This window comes from Homarus americanus, unplaced genomic scaffold (assembly GCF_018991925.1).
Source record: "Homarus americanus isolate GMGI-L3 unplaced genomic scaffold, GMGI_Hamer_2.0 scaffold28, whole genome shotgun sequence".
In the NCBI taxonomy this organism is placed as follows: Eukaryota; Metazoa; Arthropoda; class Malacostraca; order Decapoda; family Nephropidae; genus Homarus; species Homarus americanus.
The window spans coordinates 7,708,268-7,726,906 of NW_024742238.1; the positions used below are offsets into that span (position 1 = coordinate 7,708,268).

Consider the following 18,639-nt stretch of genomic DNA (forward strand, 5'->3'; position numbering starts at 1 on the left):
TTCAAATTAATCACTATTTTATAAGAATTCCAGCAATGTAAATTATATTCTTCCATGTCAGTTCAGTGACATTTTATAAGAGAAAAACTTTAAGTCAATCTTAAGGACAGATAAATAAATAAGCACTAGACCTTGGCATCAACTGTCAAACATATCACCACACCTCCCTGCCTCCCCGCCATTTTCCCAGCCAGTAAACAGACCATTTCGCATCCCATAATTTTAGCTGTGTTGATTTATGAGTGTTTCTTTTAACATAATAATACAAAAAACTATTTTTTGTTTATTCTACAGCAGATGGGCTGAGGTGCATCTGGGTAGACTGTCAGTCTTTTTAGTATTTTGTGTTTCTCTCAAGTACCAAACTAAATTATTCCATTGAAACAACACTTCGATTTAGTGTGAAATCGGTTTAAAGCGACCTCTCTTGGAATGTATCTCGCGTTATATCGACGTTCTACTGTACTTTACCATGTACGGTATAAACTTGTGGTACATATACAATACCAAGATGCACACAACTGGTAAGAGGTACTGTGTCATGTTAAGTTTTTAATGATAAGACAACATGAGAAACACCTTTCATTCCCTAATAGAGTAGCAGTGACTTTAAAAAATTTTTGAGCAATGCTTTTACTATCATTATCATTTGGCAATGAATTTACTAACTTAAGTAGAGAAAACCTATACCAGGAGTTCCATTCCAACATGTAAACATTCCTCAAACTAAGCTGTACTGCCCCAAGAACACTCTACTACTACTATATGATATTCAAACAATAATCTTTTTGGGGGGAGGTCCTTGTTATATGCTAGTTTAGCTTATACAAATTCAATTACAGTAGAATCCCGGTTATCCGGTATCCGTGCAACCGGCAGTCAACTAAATGGCACCAAGATGAAATACCTGTAATAATAATAACAATAATTCCTCCCAAAATCAAGTAGATTCACAAGTTTGAATATTGTGTGTAACAGGGATGAACTGCCACATATATTGCTATAATAAACCATAAAATTAATACATAGCACATCATAAAATATAAAACCCCACATGTTAGAAAAAAAAGAAAAGAAGCTCCTTCCACACTCAAACCATCCTCTCGGCAACATGACACAGTTCAAGCTGACTCACAGATGTGTGACTGCTGCACTGGCTGTGTGTATCCTGTAACATCACATAATATACACACACACACACACACCCCCATGCTCTTCATTTTTCTTATTTTACAGTTTTATATTATATTTTCTTTTTTTCTAAGCCACATTAGAGTACAGCACAGTGGTCCCTCAGTTAACGAACACAATTCGTTCCAGAAGGTCGTTCGTTAACCGAAAATTTTGTTAACCAAAACCATTGTTTCAATGGGATTTGGGTAATTGGTTCCAGTTCACCGAAAATTACATACAAACTAAAAATAAATGCAGTAAAGTACACTTACTTTGAGATGTGCATGTAGAAGGCTCTTGGTTGATGATGATGATGGGAATTAGAATGGGGGTGGAGGAGAAGGGAAGGCATTGGGGTGGAAGAGAAGTCACCCCATGCCGCCAATTCACCCATAAAATTTTAAGTTCACGAGGTGTAATTCAAGATTATTTTCTTTAAATCAACACTGCACTGCATTATATATTGTCAATATGTAAAATAAACTTCAGAATGACCAATAATTGTACTGTAAAAACATAAAAATAGTTTATGTTCAAGAAAGTCTCAAGCAAGAAGCTTCCTCCACTGAGTAGGGACACACACTGACGCCATTTTGGGTGTGTTGAGTGGCTGTTTGGCGTGCTAAAAACTAGTTCCCTGTACTTCAATTATGTTAAATAATTGTTAAAATAACTAAAAACTTTAATATAAGACTTGGAAAATTATTGAATAGTACAACCTTCTTGATATTTACTCAAATGGTAATGAATTTAAGCCCTAAAACCTATTACTGTATTGGCAGACTAATACTACAGCTGGTGAGCAGGTGAAAACATTGGGAAAAATTCGTAAGGAATTCGTTAACCAAAGTGAAGAATCTTATGGAAGGTAATTCGTTAACCGAGGGATCACTGTATTGTAATGATTTTTCAAATTTGTTTATAGTTTTATTATTTGTCACAATAAATACCGTGGTTGGGCTGGCAAGTCAACAACAGTTGTGGCTCATCACCTCTACACACATTCACTTCCCACACATACACACCCATACTCTTCATTTTCCTTATTTTATAGTTTCATATTATATTTTCTTTATTTCTAAGACACCTCTCAATCCCCATAGGTGCTGGATTCTACTGTATATGCAAGGAATCAATTTCTACCAGAAATTCAATCTTATGCGGTCGAGCGTGTGAAAACATGTTCTGCGCCACTTCCTGCCTTTCAGTATCTTTTCTCCCATTAGCTGTTACCTAACCACAACGTTTGGTACCAAGCACACCACAAGCATCACTTTCATAATCCATTTTGCTGTATGGATCTATGCTGTTACTGTGTATTTGGTGTCTTGTGTATGTGCTGTTAATATCCAGACCTTGGGGAAGCAGACATATTGGAACCAACTGATTCCCGTGACGAGGAGTTGAGTGTGGAAGATCCCATGGGTATGTTTGCTGATGATAAAGAAGACGAGGAACAGGAAATGGTCCTTGAAGTCAAGGAATTGTCTGTGAAGCTGGTTGACTTTTTATCGCAGGCTGAGGCACTTGTGCAGGCTGCAATAGACCTGGACCCTAATCTGGAAAGGAGCCTGCATTTTAAGCATAGTTTAGACTGCTCTTGCACCCTACAAGAAGGTTTATGCACATAAGCAATAATTGGCAAAGCAGACAACCATGATGCACTTCTAAGCCTCGCACTGCCTTCACTCCCACTCCACCTGCTTCTCCTGGCCCTTCAACATCAACCCTTATATCTGCTGCCCGTCAGCAGCCCCACCATCACACCACCTCCATTTGTGTTGTCTGCTGGTGTCAGTTTCTTGCCTGTGCTTTATCCTCTTGATGCCACCCTACCTACTCCTACAAGTGAAGTGAAAGTAAGGCAGATGACCCAGCACAATCTTCTCCTGACGATCTATCTTATTTCTTTTATTTTATTTTTTACTTTTTATGTCAGATGACTGTTAAATTCTATTTGGAGATTTCTCATCGGAGCTGTTATGAAAGTGTTTGATAAGATTCTTGTAGGGCCATTACAGGTCCTGGACTGGATCCCTATTAAGCACATGTAATAATATATATATTATTATTATTGTTTTTTTAAGAAAACAGCTCATACATAAAGCAAGGGACACTGTAAAACCAGCACAGATATGCACAGTGTCATGGTCTATGTGAGACTGATGTTTGTGGTGTGTGTATTTCACATGGAACAAACTCTCCTGTCACCATAATGCAGCACACAGCAATTGAGCAGCAGTTTGTAGGGGGCATGATACCAAGAGACGGGAAGTGGTGCAGAACATTTCACACATTCAACTGCATAAGATTGAATTTACCTCACATATAATTAACTTTTGGTAGAAAAAGGGTCCTCGCACATAACTGAATTTGCATATGCTGAACGTGGATATAACAAGGAGCCCCAGTATTGTTTTATATATGAATTCAAAGGATCTATGTTGAGAAAAGCTTCACTCAACATTTTAGAACATACAAAAGAACAACGTTGAATTGGCAATATACATTATAACATAATATAGAAAAAACATTAACCCTTTTTCTGTGATTCCCGCACTTATCATTTTAGTCCGACTAATGCCAGACGATTTTATTCAGTTAGGGAAACCTCCCACAGCCAAACTGTTAAACTAATAAGTTTTATGCAATATTCCTATCTCGCAAACTTTTATTTTTTAAAAATCCCAGTGTTAGGCAATGTAATGACTTAAACCACTTCCTTCATTATACAGTGACCCCTCGTTTAACGAAATTTCGGTTAACGAACTGCCTTCCATAAGGATCTTCAATTCGGTTAACGAATTTCTTACGAACCGACCTCAACATGTTTTCGCTTGCACTGACCGGGCAACCAGCTTTAGTATCAGTCAGCCAATACATTAATCGGTTCTAGGGCTTAAATTCCTTACTATTTTAGTAAATATCAAGAAGTTTATACTATTCAATAATTTTAAAAGTTTAATATTCAATTTTTTAGTCATTTTAACAATTATTGAACATAATTGAAGGTAAAGTGACTAGTTTAATGCGCGGCATCCAGCCTCTTAACACAGCAAACAGGCGTTAGTCTCCCTCTGTTTTCACTGGAGGTAACATCTTGCTTGAGACTCTCTTCAACTAAACGCTTTTTTTCTGTGTTTCCAAGCAAATTATTGGTTATATTGAAATTTATTTTACATATTGACAATATATAATGCAGTGCAGTGTTGATTTAAAGAAAATAATCTTGAATTACACCAAGAGAGCTAAAATTTTATGGGTGAAATGGCGCCATGGGGTGACTTCTCTTCCACCCCAATGCCTTCTCTTCTCCCTTCTCCTCCACCACCATTCTAATTCCCATCATCATCATCATTATCCAGGAGCCTTCTACATACACACCTCAAAGTAAGTGAACTTTTCTACCATTTTTGTTGAATTTAGGAAATTTTCGGTGAGCTGGAACCAATTACCCAAAAACCCATTGAAACAATGGTTTCGGTTAACGAACTTTTCGGTTAACGAACGACCTTCTGGAACGGATTGAGTTCGTTAAACGAGGGGTCACTGTACTTATATTTAAATCACATATTCGTTTTAGAACACCATCAAATCAACAGTTACCTTAAGTGAAAATTTTCCTCTTAAAATAAGCTCAAGCTCAAAACAACACATAACTCTTAAACTTACTTGGCTTTGCAGGTCTCTGTGTATTTCTTATTTTCCTCAATAATGGCTGTGTGTGTCTCCTCCTTTTCATTAGCTTTAGTCAACTCCTTCAGTTCTTCAGCATTTAGTGTGCCGGACTCCATGTCTGTTTTTAACTTCAGGAACGTTTGTTTACTGGCTAAGTCACTCTGTAAGGAAGTTTGAAGTGCAGTAACTAAATGGATATAACCCTTCTCAAATATGTCCAAACAATGTACTTAAAAAAATAAATAAACATTACTGTAATAATAACAACAATAATAAGTCTCATAAATGGGTAAGCAGGTAATTAGGGCAGGCTGTGCAGATTAGAAGTGCCAGGTAGCCTGGGCAAGTGATCTGTGAGTTGGTAGACACAATACCTGCACATTTGAACATTTTAAAAGGTTAATTAAACTTTTTCCATTAAAAAAACAAAGCAAGCAAATTTCCTTTAAACTTGTCAGAGCAAGGAAAAAAAGTGTCCAGGCAAGTAAATTTTGTAAGACACGTCCAGGACAAGTAAATATTCCACAATCTGCATAGCTTGAATCAGGGCATTGCAACTCTTGCTTTACTAAGTAAGAGGACACTTAGAAGTCTACACATTATGCTCATTTTTAAAAGATTAACCATAATTATGTGGCTCCCTAGCCTGTCTGCTAACTGAGGTAAGAGTGGTTGTACTTTTTAAAATATTAAACAAGTGCAATATTGAATGAGTATTTATCGATCATCAAAATTATGCCAAAGATTATCATAACTACCCCTTCAATCATTTATATTCTCTGATATAACTAATAATTTCTACAATAAATACTTAACTGAAAAGAAATATCACACTCAATAACATGGGTGAGGAAACGACTTGAAATGCTCTTGCCTAAAAATAAAATTTAAAAGAGCCAACAGAAAAGTGAAAAATAGGGGCTTATTATTGTCACTAGATAACCTTATAGGTACAGGTTGTACCTCTCTAGTCCGGCAACCTCGGGACCTGACCGGTGCCGGACCATGGAAATTGCCGGACCATGGAAATTCACCCTTTTCCTGGATAGATAGTGACTTGTGCTTATGCCTGGAAGCACTAGCACCACCTTCTCTGCATCATGGTCTCTTTGAAGACATATTGAAGGGTTAAATGTCGTATAGTAGCTTCTCAAATTTCGCGAGTTTTTAATTCTTAACGTATTTTATTGGAACACACAAAAAAATAAATAAATAAAAATTTTGACGGCGGAAACTTGAATTTCGACGGGTTTGAACGGCCCGCCAACGTGCAGACGACGGGCATAATCGTGTAAACAGCGTCATTTCTCGTATGTACAAAAGATTCATTATTGTTTATTACTGAATGTCTTTTTTATTGAATTAATGTTTATGTGTGCAAAATGAGCAATACAATTCATTAATAATACGTAGAATATTAAAACACACGAGGAAATGACACAGCATTGTTTTCGTTGATTACAAAACCAGTGACTGACTGGTTCTACATATAAAACTGAAGAAAATAAGACCTTGGCTGTAGCTGTAGTAAAATTAATATGGTTGTTTTAAGTAATGTTATTAATGTTAATAAATGGAAATAAATGGAACAATAGAAGTAGCTAACGATAATGGTAAAGAAAAAAGAGATCGCGTATGTAAGTGGGCATGCGAACACGTGAAAACATATCGTCATTACTTTACATAAGAATATGAAAGCAACACTTATTTACTGTTCATATATATTTTAATTTATGTTTCTGAATTTCTTTTTATTGAATTAATGTTTGTGTGTGCAAAATTAACAATACAATTTATTAATAATACGTGGAATATTAGAGGAGATGAGATGGCTGCCGGCATTGTTTATGTTAAAGCTTACAAAACCAGTGACTGATTGGTTCTACATATAAAACTGAAGAAAATAAGACCCTGATTTTAGCTGCAGTAAAATTAATGTAAAAAAATTAATATGGTTGTTTGAAGTACCTGTAATGTTATTTAATGTTAATAAATGGAACAATATAAGTAGCTAACCATTAATGGTAAAAAAAAAAGTGAGACTGCGCATATGTAAGTGCGCACATGTGAAAACATATCGTCATTACTCTACATAAGAATATGAAAGCAACACTTATTTACTGCTCATATATATTGAAGGGTTAAATGTTGTACTCTGTATAGACAAGCAGAGAGAGAGAGAGAGAGAGAGCAGCCGAACTGCCGGATGTAAACAAACCTTAATTTCCCGCGGCTTTTTTTTTTTAAGGGGATTAGCCCACCCGGGCATAAGTCACTGACCCACGAGGGGCCTGAGGGGCAAAAATTTAATACTCCTGTAATAATAATAATAATTAAAATAAGTAAAAAATAAAAAAAATAAAAAAACAAAAAAGCTGCCTATCTACCTGTTGGACAAACTAAAATCGTTCCGGACCACGGGAGTTTCCGGACCACAGAATGCCGGACTAGAGAGGTACAACCTGTAGTAGGCAGTTACCAAACAGGGAGGTACTACACCCTGGGAAGATATTGGAAGCATAATGTATTGTCTAATGGCAGCCCCTTCTGCCATATGGCATCATAAAAATTGTGACCAAGTCCCAGGTTGATGATCTGACTTTCTGCTTCATTTACACACAACTGCAGGGTCTCAAATGTCTCTCTTACTTTGAGTACACAACATACATATATAGTTTCTCACTATTGATCTTTTTTTGTATTTGTTTATGGCTCTTTATTATTAGTAGTAAATATTAATGTTATTATTAGAGTAGAATGTCGATTTAAAGCGAATCAATTTAAGATTATTGATTTAAAGCGACTCCCACAAATAAGGACAATGTTTTCATTTAAAGTGAATCTTTCCTATTTTGCGCAAGTCAATCTGGAGCATCATATTTTAAAATTAGCACCTAATGTTTCTCTGGGCACGCTACACTGTCCTAAGGCCAAAGCTGTACTGTACATGTACTCAAAATAATGTATGAAATGATTACAAAAATTTTTGTCAAGTGCAAACTATAGCATGATTATATTCAAATTAATCACTATCTTACAAGAATTCCAGCAATGTAAATTATATTCTCCCGGTCACTTCTGTGACATAAAAAAAAAAAAACTCGAAAGGACATAAATAAACAAATAAATTCTTCACTAGACCTTCGGCGCAGCTGTCAAATATGTCATCTCCCTCCCCCCCCATCTTCCCAGCCAGGGTTGGGTGGTTTTAGGCTTTAAGTTTTTATCTTGTATAATATCACAGACTAAAGTTAGGAGAATATAATTTGCATTGCTAGAGTCCTAGCAAGACAGCGAAAATTTTGAATATAAACGTCGTATATTTAGCAGAATAGATAAAAATTTTAGCCCTTTATAATAAAATTAATTAGAACATATCAGTTCAGTGACATTTTATAAGAGAAAAACTTAAAGTCACTCTTAAGTACAGATAAATAAATAAGCACTAGACCTTTGCATCAACTGTCAAACATATCACCTCCTCCCCCCCCCTCTTCTGATCGCTAGTAAACAGACCATTTCACGTCCCATAATTTTAGCTGTGTTGATTTAAATGTGTTTGTTTTAACATAATACTACAAAAAACAATGTTTTGTTTATTCTAGGAGATGGGCTGAGGTGCATCTGGGTAGACTCTCAGTCTTTTTAGTATTTTGTGTTTCTCTCATGTACCAAACTAAATTATTCCATTGAAACAACACTTCGATTTAGTGCGAATTTGGTTTAAAGCGACCTCTCTTGGAACGTATCTCGTGTCATATCGACGTTCTACTGTATTATATTTTAGCCCCCCAGGCCCTGATGTGGGTCATTGACCTATGCCCGGGTGAGCTAATTCCCCCCACACACACAAATCATATGAATAATTTCAGATTCTTTTTCTTAGAGCATATGTTTTAGCTTATCCAGAAGTGAATAAGAATCTTCAAATATTCTTTTAGATTTCTTTTTACAACCCCCAAAATTCAATGTCTTGGTGGTCATCCTAAATGTTCATACATTAGCCAAGATAGGGGTTAAACTCCATAAACAAAATTGTGAACTAGACTCATGGCAAAAAACTAGTAGACGAAATCATATGTAAGAGAAAGCTATTTCTCCATCAATCTTTTAAGTTAGTTTACTCATTTTACCCGATACTGCTTTTTAAAACTGAGTGGCATCACCAAGTACAGTGCAAAACACTGTGGTTGCAATTTTAACCTTGCAGGTGTGGAGACAATCAATGGAACTGCACAGGGCTCTGGTACTTACAGTATATCCTTGACCACAAACATGGGAGAAAATAAATGACTGTTGCACCAAATACATTTCTCATGTTAAGAATCTCCATGATAATCTTAAACAGTAGAACCTCGATAAATTGGACTAATTGGGGCAGACCCCAGTCAAAAAAAAAAAAAAGGCAAATATATGGGGCGGGGGTTTGTAGGTAGAGATAACACTGCCTATCTGAACTAATTAACGAAAATCAGTTGTTATGTTATTAATGCACTTCAACAACTAAGGTCTTTCAGTGTATAACAAGGTTACTAAAAGAAAATTACATCAACAATAAAAAAAAATTAAATATCTCTCTGGGTTGAAAATCAGACATGTAAGTCTGGTTGTCACCGAGATGATTGTTATTTACAGTAAAGTGTTATATGTAAGTAACCAAATAATTTGTCTTGTGACTTAAGAGAAAACTGTATACTATACTATACAGTACAGTACTAAAAAGATAAAAATAAGAACAAACAAGTGTAGGAGTATATTGTATGTGGATGACGAATGTTTATCTGTGAGCAGCTGGCAGAGGGGTGGGGGAGCTCCCTCTCTCCCCCAAGATTCCTTTAACACTTCAATATTCAATTCCACCACAATTCAGGATCATTTGGTGCCACGCTGATAAAATATTATCCTAAAAGAATCAACTTTCCTGAAAAAGAATCCCACACTGAACATCAGTCATTTCATATTCATTTGTTTACAAAGAGCAAACAGCTGATTGGTCTTCAAACCTTAGTAAAAATTAGTACAGTACAGTTGTGTATTTATCACCACTTAATAAATACTATTGCAGTGTATTTATCACCACTTAATAAATACTATTGCAGTGTATTTATCACCAATTAACAAATACTATTGCAGTGTATTTATCACCAATTAACAAATACTAGTGTAGTGTACAGGTATTTATCATGGCTTAATAATTAATATTGCAGTGTAGTAAAGTATTATGTATCTATATATATCCTGGTTTATTCATTACTCATTTGTCTAAGTACAAGTAGCCAAATTGAGCCATCATATAACATTTTTAAAATGGTATCGTCATTTGAAATACTATACAGTGTGTTATAGTGACCCCTGTTGTAATCTGGTCTGCAGAAAGCTCACACGAACACATCTGAGTAAACAACCTTTTGATACAGCTTATCCTCTTATTTTCAAGACATACCTGTATTACAAATTACATACAGTACAGTATTTTGATCTCTTACTGAAGATGTTATATTAATCTTGATGAAAAACCATAAGAGGCCAATCACATGAGAATATAATACTGAATCAATAAATAAATAAACCTGACAAATATGGCAACACCTGATCAGCCCCAGCCTGCTTACATAATCAAGTGTCTCAGTAGGCCTACAGCAAATCTGATTAGACCACTGTACAGTATTCAGTAAGTGTTGTTCATTTCATCAGATTTTTTTTTTATTTAACCCCCCCCCCCCTCTCTCCGTTTTTACAGTATTTTTGGTGACCAGAGCATCTCAGAGTCCGGAAAAAGCAAATTCCGATATACTGATGTTTGATTTATCGAGGTTTTACTGTGCATCATAAGTAAGTTAACATCTTCCCATTTACTCTCCTATAAATTACTAAACAAGATCATCATATTCAGTACTAACCTCTTTTGGGAGCTCAATCTCATTCTGCTTCGCTTGATTTTTTGTTTTTTCTTTGGCTGGAAAATACATAATATAAATAAATAAACTACAGACACATTTTATGTATACAGGAAACCCTCATAATACATGGAGTTGTGTCCCTGGGCCTCCATGTAGTACCAATATTGTTTTTTTTTGTAACTAAATATCGCAATGGCATATTATAGGTTTATTCGTCAGTATTAATTCAAACACATAACAGAACTTGTGCAAAAATGTGTATATTATGCTCACGTTTGCAAAAAATTAACTTGGATCAACCTGTAAGATAATCTCCAAAGCTATGTTACTGGTGGGGATCTGTTTATCTACAATCCTTGAGAATCATGAGGTGAGAACTAAGGGTTGGAGGACACTGGAAACCAGTGAAACTAACTCTGGCTCACAATCTGTCTGAAGAGTAAAATTATCATACAAGTGGAGGTAGAGATAGAGGGCATAAACTGCTACTAATGGAGTCTAGTCACCAAGTTTGAGCTTGGTGTGTTGGTTCTAATTATCTGTTCAATCAGGTTACCATAAACGCTCATTGTTCTATTAAGACGAGCACTGAAGGTTCAAATGCTCTCCACAGTTGAGTTCACACTACAAATAAAAAATTGGAAGGTGATGGCCAAATTAAAGGACTCGGCCTATTGTTTGCTGGTCCGACACAACTGCCTTTGGTTCTGGCAAAGATTCTCTAGGCTCAGCAGTTAACTGTAAAACTCATCAGGGCACAGTTCTCCTTTCAGATAACTATAGTAGCTCACCTCTTCTGCTATAATATCGTCTCGTCTAAGTCCTCTACAGTAACATTACAAGCAATTTTTTTTACCTCCACTATAGAATTCAGTAAATCCTTCATGACCTCACCAAATATCAGACCTCACCAGCTAAAGTTTGCTGAGACGACATCCTGGTACAGGGGGTCCCCGGGTTACGAACGAGTTCCGTTCCTGAGGACGTTCTTAAGTCGGAACACACAACCTATGTGCACTATATCATACCCGAAGTCCTTATATACATCTTGAATCACTTAATTTAATAGAAAAGAAGAAATTGAATGACAAAATACAATAAAGGAAAATCAATAAAAATTAGAGTTTACCACTTACATTGAAACCTTGGGTCTGGCTGATCTTTCACCCATATCACAAACAATCTTTCCAATTAAATTAACAATTCACTTGTTTGTTTGTTATCACAGCTGAGTGCATTGGTGTAGATCCTTTTACATGTTCAAGAATTTTGTGTTTCGTTCTGATCGTTGACCGACTGAAGCCCAAGCCTTTACCAATGACTGAGGGCATTTCGCCCTTTTCAGAACGTTTAATTACATCAACTTTCACTTCCATTGTATATAATTGTTTTCCTTTTCTTGGATGCACTACTATCACTTGTATCAGGTTTGCCTTAGGAGCCATGATGAGGGCAGGAAAATGGAGTTAATAAGCAAAAAACAACAGTGTGCACTTGATCACACACATTACTGAGGTGAAGATACAAAGTACAGACGCTACCTCAAGGCGTGTGGCTAGGTGAAGCATTACTCCCTACCCGCTGCTACACCTGGCAAACTAGTTCTTATACGTTAATACTACGAACCAGTTGTACCTTTGTCGGATTCTTAAAATAACCGACTTTATGGGGCCTCGTTCACATCAGAGGGTTTTCGTAACTCGGGGACCCCTGTACTGTACTCATACACACTCTACACACTTATACACCACTAAAACATTTATACAAAACTTATGCATTTTATTTCACACAAGGAACCATGTTATTTACTTTAAAAATACAAGAAAAAGATTCCAGAAAGAGGCCCCAGAAACACAACTCTGCACCTTATGAGGGTTTTTTATACACTGATATTCCTCGTCAATTTTTAAGGTGAAGTAACTAATCCAACTAACTTCTTATAAAGAACACAAGTACAGACACTCCCCGGGTTACGGATGGGTTAACTTATAAAGAACACAAGTACAGACACTCCCCGGGTTACGGATGGGTTAACTTATAAAGAACACAAGTACAGACACTCCCCGGGTTACGGATGGGTTAACTTATAAAGAACACAAGTACAGACACTCCCCGGGTTACGGATGGGTTCGTTCCTGGAGGCTATCCATAAAAACGATGTGACCCTTCCAAACTTAATTCTTGAAAATGCATAGTACACATACTGTAGCTATATACAATTACTATACAGGCAGTCTCCGGGTTACTACCGTCCGACTTACCATCACCCGCACTTATGAAAGGGATCCCAATACATTCACTGCAAAAATTGGTTATTAAAATCCCATTTTTTACATTATTTTCTTCATTATATAGTGTTCAACATCACTTTATTTACATGATTTGTTATATATGGATATATTATTGTTGTTTTGTATGGGCTTTAACCTAACCTAAACTATGGGTCCAGGAACGTATCCCTGCCGCAAGTCAGGGACGGCCTGTATAAGCATAGGACCATTTTCCGGCATCCTTGGGACCTGGGGATTGCCAGATAGGGTTTTTTCCCTCAATGTACCCTGTGTAACTGCATGTAAAAACTGTTCAGATTACTAGATTCACCCCTAAAAGTAGTTTTAACAGTACACTGTAACTTAAAACTGTAGGTATATAAACATCAATAACAAAAGCATATAAATAGCATTAATGAAAGCATAGAGAAGAAAATGATACAAGTTTAGTGTTCAAACTGCACTGTGGTCACCCCAGTGCGTGCCTTAGTAACACAACAGTGTCCCTAAACGGTGCTCTGCCACAGAGCATCCAACCCCCACACAGTTTCACAGTGGAAGTCCATAGGTACAGCTCCCCCCCGACTTACGACGGGGTTAGGGACCCAATTCCAGGTCGTAAGTCGAAAATGCTTAAATAATACATAGAAAATCTGAAATGGGTGACTCATTTTCTTCTCAGCACCACAAAACTCTCACTTTTAAGCTTGCCAGCCATTTTAAAGTGAATTACAAACAAAAATTTTGTCAGTACACAGCGCAATCACTGACATTGGGACTTGAAAATACGTAATTTGAAAAATTTTTGGTATGACTGAGGCGGTCGTATGTCTGGGTGGTTGTAAGTCGGGGAGAAGCTGTACTTGAATCTTTATAATTATTATTTATTTTTGCACTTTCTGTATGTAGGAGTGTGTGTGTGTGTGTATGAAGAAAATTATATATGCATTATCTTCCAGAAATTATGAGGTAAAGAATAATCATAACACAATATAAAACTCACAGATGGGATATGGATGGAAATATTCCTCTCGACTGGGAATTACTTGGAGCTCAATTTAAATGGGACTTTTGGGAGAGTATCCACAAAGTTGGAAATCTGTAACCTGGGAAGTGTCTGTATCCATTCACTTATATAAAATGTTTAAAACTTATTGTTACTAACATGGTGACTGCTTTAAATGATCTCCTAGAGCCTTGTTAGGAGATGAGGAGGACTTTGAGGTAGTGTCTTTAGTGGAGGTCTTGGACTGGGTCGTTACATTTGCATTAGTGATCCTTGGAGAAGCATCTACGTCCCTGTTCTTTGGAGGGCGCCCTCTCTTCCTTGGTGGAGGGGGACCCTTGGAGGAGAAAAAATTGTAAACTATGAATATGACTTGGGTAGATACACACCAGGGAATGATAAAGAGTGAACAAGAAAGAGATACGTACTGGGAAACCCAAATAACTCCACTGAAAATTCTAGCATATGTCATAGAGTGATCATGGTGAGGGATTTAAATGAGAGACTGGTTATAGGAATGTGGGGAGAAATGGCATGCCAGGATTGAACAGAATCTGATGGCTGAAGAGTAAGGAATAAAGATGTGAGATACGTGGGTTAAATCCTGAGTAAAACGGACAGAAATGGGAGGGACCTATGGAACATGTGAACAGTGGTGGGATGGTGACATCACATTTACAATAGGAGAGTCGAGAGTATGAGAGAGAGAGACAACAAACAATGAATATCTTCTCAATAGACAGAAATTATATAATTTAACAGTTCTTTATATTTCCATTTATTGATCATATACTTTTCAAGGTAAATCATAAATTTAATTCAATAAATATGTCACTAACACTTACAGTAGGAGTAGGCACTTCTTCCTGTGGTTTTGGTGTATCCTCAGTGCCAGAGAGGGACAGTTTCTTCTTCGGAGTTGCGATGGGTGGTGAATAGGGCGGACTCTTTATGGCAATGCTTGCTTTGGTGGTTGTAGATGTACCAGTAGTGTCTGGAAAAAGAAAATCATTAGGTCAAAAACATAGAGAGAATAAACATTTCTTAAGTCAGTGGGGGCTAGCCCACAATCACGGGAGGGGGAGCGTGCTCCTGTCTCCCGAGTTCTAAGTGAAATGATGGCCAAATGGTAATGCAGTATTTTTTCTTTTCTTTTATTTATTAGTATTATAAATATTAATTCCTCATATTTACTGAGGAATACATTGGAATACGTAGGGAAAAATGACGTCAGGCTAAACCATGGATACTCGGTTTAATACCATGGTTGGTGAAAGGGTATAGAGTAAAAACTGAGGATACCCAAAATCTGTGGTTGGCAAGGGGCTATTGTACTGTATTTGTTTTAATTATACCTGCCACCAAAGGTACTGGCACACTGCCCTTTCTCATAAGTTTTTCACCCTTTAGCTTCAGGTAACTCTTAGTACAGTACTTCATTTCATTCATTCTTAATTACGAGTGTTCAACAAGTCTTATAAGGTCAAAATTAATCCTTAAATATTCAAATACCTCCCTATCCTTGGTGTAGCAGGAACCTTGATATTTACATTTCATTTAGGTTTTAGCCAAAAATAACTAGTAATACTGTACTGTACATAAGAAATTTTAATCCACTGCTGAAAGAAATATAGAAAAAGACAAATAATGTGCATGTTTTAACATTCAAGGATACAGTACAGGTGCTCCTCTACTTAAGAACGTTCAACTTACAAACTTTCAGAGATACAAACATCATCACTGAGGGGAGGGGGGGGGTTACCTGCCAGAACAGGTGTTTAATATGGATGAAACTGGATTACTTTGAAGAAAATTCCAGATAGAACAAACATTACCTAAGGGGAGAAGAGTGAGCCAGGTTTTAAGGCTGTATTAAATATCCATAATCTTTTCATTTTTTTACAATATGTTTGGTATCTACAGGAGTAAAGTTGGACTTGCAAACAAGCCTCAGGAACGTAACTCGTTCGTAAGTAGAAGAGCACCTGTGCTGTATTTTGAAGTCCATGTAAAACCTTTTATTCTTAATCTAATTTTGCAAAAAATTCTTGCACACCCTCATGTTATGAAGACTGTTGCATGTTTTTAAAGTTTTAAAACCAGTCCTGGCTGAACTGGTACAAAATAAAAACCCATGTACAGTTGGGATCTATGTAGGTTATTCTTAAATGGGGAAGGCTAAATAAATGTTTTGTAGAGTGCACAGTAATTTATTGGGTAAATGAGAATGATATTTTGAGCCTCCAGCCCTAGTTACAATATTCCCGTTGAAATTAATGATACACCACAGACTGAATCCATGAATAACCAAATTTATGTGCCACAAATTTTAAATGGGTAAACACATGCAGAGAGAACATTATCATCAACAGAGAACTCTGCCTAAAATAACCAACACTGTGAACACCACACCCATGAATGTTGTATTATAACTTGGTATTAATACATGGTTGATGAGGCAATTATCACCTTTAAAATACAAGTCCCTACTATATACTAATCACAGTTTCAGCTTAGCAGACATTACTCAAGCTGGCTGATTCTACATATGATATATGAATTTGTGTAATAAAATATGTGACTACAACACTATACAGGTCCAAGGTCTTTCATTCAGTATAAACTGAATTCCTCACACATTCTCCAACCAAAACCAAGTTTCAGTAGCTTAGCTTACATATTTTTAACAATAGCCAAGATGTCACTACACATAAACCTTCAATACATTAGAAAATCAGTTTTACTTCATCTGATGACTTCCCTAGAGCACAGGTATGCCTGAGCTAAATTCATGTACACTTTAGGCACTTAGATATCTAGCACTCCACTGATAGTATAATGATTTGAAAAGAGTATTTAACATAAAAAAACACATATGCACAGGAGTGTTGTTCATCACCCAAGGAGCATTCTGACCAACAAAACAAGAACCCATAAACATCATTTGACAACACCTTACATATCTTATTTTTCTCAAGACCAAACTACAAGGTCTCTACCATTTTTTTTTTACAATCAGGAACCGTAGGGGTCCCTGGTGCTTCCTTTTCACATATGAACCATATCACTTGTAACACTGTAATTATTTACCTTGATATAAATTCATTCTTCTCACTTAATATTTGCTTAGCCTCACCACTAATGATGCAAGGTGAGATGCTAAAATATTAATCTTAAATCAAGTCACCAACAGGGATAATCATTAACATTTCTTTGTGAAAAAAATTCCTTTTCTTGTACCAAAGAGTTGAGTATTAATAGTACAACTGTAGACTCTCAATTTGTTACGTTGACATTCATGACAAAAGTTTACACCATACAATACAACAAGAGTGCACTTATACAGTACTGTATATAAAACTTATACACAACCTCGTATACACAATAAGTTTATTGTTTCACACCTAATATTCCAGATGAATAATATTCCTATTTTTATATCCTGCTGTGAAACAACTCACCTGATACTGTTGTGGCAGGTGTGTCTGTGGGGACAGATGTGTCTGAGGGTACATCTGTACCTGCCACAGGGGTTCCGGCAGCGGCCGAGGGTGGCCGAGAAGCATCTCCTCCCTCATCTAGGAACTTCTTGGGTTTAATCAATCGTCCACTCCGACTGACTTGTGGCTCTGTTGTGTCTCCTGCCTGCTGAGATTCAAATAAATTAAAAAATATATGAATAAAAAATGTCAAATTAAGACTAAAGGCAAAGTATGATATTACTGTGATGCTCGGGGAAAGAGGAGTTTACTTTATGAGGCAATGCACTTAAAAGCAAGAAACTGTGAACAAATTAAATCACAGAACATTGCAAAGCTCAACAACTTTGACAAAAAAATACTCATGTCATTTACATTCACTAACTGCATCTATTTCCCTAGTGAGATAAAAAGAATATTTTTTAAACTTTAGTTGCCTACATAAAACCATAAAACATATAACTCTCAGCATGAAGCCATTTATGACCCCAGGGTCATGATTTCAGCAAGCTTGTTAGGATACCAAATGTAAAACACCCTAAGGCATAAGCTTGTCAAGCATCTGACTTTAAAGTTTAACCCCCCATCAGTATTGTTATTTTCTTTGTACTCCTTAACATTATGTTCTCACGATTTCCATCATCTTTATAAGAAAATCGGTTTTACGTTATAGATAAAGTTTGATAAAATAAGTCACCGAATGAGCATTTTGAGTGGTGTGAATACTACTAACATGAATCGGCATACTGTATTCTGCTAGTACAGTACAGGTAGTAGTGTACACTTGGTGTACAGTACTGTACATGACTGACTTTTTTTTTACCAACAGAGATGAAATCTAAGCCAAAGACCTGTCAGCTTTTATTATTTGTTGGCAGCTCTACATACTAGGCTAGCACGAGAAGGTATAAACTTGTGTTATAGTTTATATTCATTTCTCTCTCTCTCCCCCATGCCTCATACCAAGCAGTCAAGTGCAACCCTCCATTCACTTGTCACGTAAGTTCATCATACCATCTTGCAGCCACACTCTTCCTTTCCCAACCAACACACAAATTGTCTTTCCACTTCTAACCTTATATTTAATCTGGGATCACAGCATCAATGGTACCTTTAATGCAGGCGATAATTTA

General features: G+C 36.5%; 1 protein-coding gene across 7 annotated transcripts in view; it reads right to left on the reverse strand.

The window, feature by feature from the left end:
* LOC121876673 (hepatoma-derived growth factor-related protein 2-like) overlaps positions 1 to 18,639 on the reverse strand; it is a 53,592-nt gene that overhangs the window by 13,829 nt on the left and 21,124 nt on the right. For 4 of the 7 annotated variants that reach the window (XM_042382021.1, XM_042382018.1, XM_042382019.1 and 1 more), the window contains exons 6-11: positions 17,489 to 17,675; positions 14,873 to 15,021; positions 14,187 to 14,364; positions 10,752 to 10,807; positions 4,846 to 5,012; positions 2,529 to 2,744 (exon numbers count right to left, since the gene is read on the reverse strand). In XM_042382021.1, coding sequence (XP_042237955.1) covers positions 2,529 to 2,744; positions 4,846 to 5,012; positions 10,752 to 10,807; positions 14,187 to 14,364; positions 14,873 to 15,021; positions 17,489 to 17,675 — 953 coding nt within the window. The remainder of the gene's footprint in view (positions 1 to 2,528; positions 2,745 to 4,845; positions 5,013 to 10,751; positions 10,808 to 14,186; positions 14,365 to 14,872; positions 15,022 to 17,488; positions 17,676 to 18,639) is intronic. The other 3 variants (XM_042382020.1, XM_042382017.1, XM_042382022.1) reach the window with 3 other exon arrangements.